The sequence below is a fragment of the Echinops telfairi genome, unplaced genomic scaffold (assembly GCF_000313985.2).
Source record: "Echinops telfairi isolate 266 unplaced genomic scaffold, ASM31398v2 ScPeMD7_7412;HRSCAF=8450, whole genome shotgun sequence".
Classification (NCBI taxonomy): Eukaryota; Metazoa; Chordata; class Mammalia; order Afrosoricida; family Tenrecidae; genus Echinops; species Echinops telfairi.
In genome coordinates, this window is record NW_022111312.1 from 193011 (window position 1) to 196595 (window position 3585).

The 3585-nt window shown below is 45.0% G+C and overlaps 1 protein-coding gene across 1 annotated transcript in view; it reads right to left on the reverse strand.

The window, feature by feature from the left end:
• The window catches only part of LOC115871923 (zinc finger protein 883-like), a 16610-nt gene extending 16095 nt beyond the window's left edge, over positions 1 to 515 (reverse strand). The window contains exon 1 of the mRNA XM_045296781.1: positions 336 to 515. Within this exon, the coding sequence (XP_045152716.1) occupies positions 336 to 338 (3 nt within the window). The 5' untranslated portion in view covers positions 339 to 515. The remainder of the gene's footprint in view (positions 1 to 335) is intronic.
• Between the last annotated feature and the right edge of the window lie 3070 nt (positions 516 to 3585).

Below are 3585 nucleotides of genomic sequence, written 5' to 3' on the forward strand. Positions count from 1 at the left end.
GGGCTCAGGTTCTCCCACAATTCTGTCATTATACACAGAGAATCAAGACTCAGGATGGGCATGGCGACTCCTTATCACGCCTCACTTTGGGGCACATAAGAGTCACATATAGAATGTAACCCTCAGGTCAGGCTTGGAATCCCACTTATGCCCCAAGGAAAGGTCCACACCAGGTGAGAAGGGACCCAGGATGACTCTCAGGACTCAGACACTTGGCTTCCTCTGCCACCTTTTAACCTCATCGAGAAACCTCAGGGCCAGCAGTAAACAGACCACACTAAGTCCAATCGGACTCCACCCTTAGCTACCACACACCCATTCTCAGAAGGACTCACCATCCCAGCTCCAACTTCTGAATGTCTTGTTGAATGTGCTCCTTGAGGTCAAGTACACACTTCACAAAGTGGATTAGGAGTAGAAGCAGAAGCAGAGCCACTAGGAAGTTTGGACAAAGGTCAATGATGTGTACTCCAGTGAGTCAGAAGGGTTTAAAATGCTGACTCGAGATTCCAGGGCTAAGCAAGAATGTCGTCTTTGCTCTCCACTTGCCTGAAACAGGTCAGGTCTGTTCACAACTCCTGGGACCTGAAATGGAAGCACAAACAGTTCAGTAAGGCTCTTCAACCTTGACCTGGAGAGGTTCAAGGTCATGTTCCATTCTGAGGGCATCTGCATAAAAGGCAGATGCTGATCCCACATCCCAGAACACAGGCTTGCATTGTTCATGTCCTTCACAGGCCCCTTCCACTATCAACAAGGGCAAATGTTCACATCCAAGAAGATGAGGAACATCTAGGCCTTCCCAGTCTAGAAACATGAACCTCCTGACGCAGAGAGAGCTCTGACATGAGAGGAATGGAGGAGGGGCAGCAGCAGAACCAGAAGCAGGAGCTGGAGCAGGACACAGAGTGCTGGGCTCCCCAGGACACACAGACAGTAACGCTGAGGCCATTGGGGCAGGGGCTAGCATGTGCACGGGACTGGGTCTAGTCCGAGGTCCTCAATTTGGGGATCTGAGTCTACTGATCCCTGAGACCTGGAAGCTAATGTCTTTAGGTTGAGGCTTAATCCTACAGGGCATCCCATTTTGCCATTTATTAACAACTGCCCACCCCCACCAAGAACTCTGTGACATGCACTGAAGAAAGAACTTCATCCTGAACATTTCTCACCTGCATTGCAATCTGATAACTTCATTAACAACTTAATCATGAACTTTATTGCTGAGTTCTGTGTGGCTACTAAAGAAATCAATACCTAAGAAGTGGAGCATGTTAGGTGAGACAGAATATACAACATTGAAGAGACAAGACAAACTCTGTATCTGATAAAAATTAGTCTCGATCATGACAGCCAGCAATCGAAGGAAAGTGCAAATACGGCCAGTCTTTCCTCCTGATGCAGGCAGGGCAGTTCTAAGCCATGGGCGCTGTGGACTGGAATTGACAGCAAGTGTAAGAGAGCGAAAGTAGGACCCCTGAGTACATCCCATCCACTATTAAGACCATCTTATAAAAATTTTTCATGCCTTCAACACCAATAACCAATGAACTGAGGAGTTGTAAGATGACATCAAGAATACCAGACATGAAGAAAGAAAAATGTCATTCATAAGGCAGGAAAGCATGAAAAAGAACGAGTGGGTGTCAGAAGAGACACTACAATGGAATGTGTCAGCCTGGAAGAAATGAGTAACCCGAAAGGGAAGAGTACACTCGACAACTGTCCCTGAAAGACAGGAAGAAATAAATTCAAGGCCCACGTTGGAATCGTGAAGGATTCTCCAAGCAAATTACTGGATGATTCAAGAAGCTGCAAAAGAAGAGGGAAGAGAGAAAACAAGACGCAAAACCAAAACTATGGTCAGCATCACCCATTACAGAAGGAGCACATGATCAAGAATAAAGTACAAGACCAGCTCAAAAAGCATTTTCGTGGTCAGGACTTTCATCTCATCTAAGACCTGCCTGTGGAGGAAACAGTGAAGGCGGGGAGGGGAGGGAGCACTAGAACTGAATGTGATTACACAATCATTTTAAGGTGATTTAATCATGGAGGCAAAAAAGAAAATGTTCTGAAATTGATTGTGGTAATGATTGTATAATTCTGATTGAATGGTTGAATTGTATGTACAATGTACAATTGATTGTACAGTTGAATTATATGAGATGCATTATGTGCCAATAAAACTAAAATAAATAAATACATGAATACAAAATAATCTGGGGGAAAAATTAACCTAGAAATGGTTTACAACAACAAGCGATTTTTTAATCGCAAAACAAAATGTGTATGAATTGTTGAAGGGGAACCATGTGCTCTGAAAACTGTCACCCAGTCACAATAAAACATTGAAATAAAAAGACGTGGCAGGGTCTGCTCAGAGGCACAGTGAAGTGCTCGATGACCAAGCCCAATGGGGGCCAGCTTATATCTGCCTCAAGGGTCTCAGAAAGCACAACTGGAAACTGCCTAAGGAATGGTTCTCCTCTGCACCACTAGGGGTCACCATGAATCAGTTCTAGCTTTGTCCTGACTCCTGGAGGGTCACCTCTACAACCTAGTGAGAAGCCTGCCTTAGTTGCCTTTGCAACTAAGTGTGGGCTGCTTGCTCTACATCTGATGGTTCACAGGACAGTTTGGCTCAAGCCAGAAAGACAAACCCCATGATCAGGAAGTTGGGGCTCCTGTTCCTACAGTAGGTAAATGTGAACAGGTTACTGAACACCGGCTTCAGCAGGAGCCACAGGTACTCAGAGGGAGACAGCTGGTGAAAACAGAATTAGGTGGGGTTTCTTTCTTTCCTCTTTTTTTCTCCAAAAGATCATTTTATTGGGGGCTCTTACAACTCCTTACAATCTGTACATCGATTGTATCAGGCATATTTGTACATGCATTGCCATTGTTCTTTCTGGACATTTACTTTCTATTGAGCCCTTGGGATCAGCTCATTTCCTTCCCTCTTCCCTCCTACCCTTGTGGCCCCCTTGATAGATAGATTCTGAATTTTAAAAAAATTTAAATCATTTTATTGGGGCCTTGTACAACTTATCACAATCCTTACATACATCCCTTGTGTCAAGCACATTTGTTTCCATCATCATTCTCCAAACAATTTCGTTGTACTTGAGCCCTTGACATCAACTCCACCTTTTTCCCCTCCCTCACCAACCCTTGATAATTTATAAATTAGTATTATTTTGTCAAGTATTATACTGACCAACGACTCCCTTTACCCCTTTACCCAGGGTTATGTGTAGATCCTTGTGATCGGTTCCCCCTTTCTACCCCTAGGTGGGTTTCCATGGTTATAGAGGGACGTTTAAACATCCGACAGCAGCAATAGAGATGACCATCTAGAGAGCCCACGGTCAAGGGCTGCACACAACAGCTCTCAGCAGCGGGAAGAAAGGGAGGATCAGAGCGCTCAGTCAGATGGGGCAGTCTCTAGTCCACACCGGGTGGACTTTATTCTACGTCAGGGGCTTCCATAAAGTGAACTCACGGCCATCGGGTTGATGCCACCTCAGAGCCACCCTTTGGGAAAAGGAGAACTGCCCTTGCTTGTTTCCAAAACGAACTCTT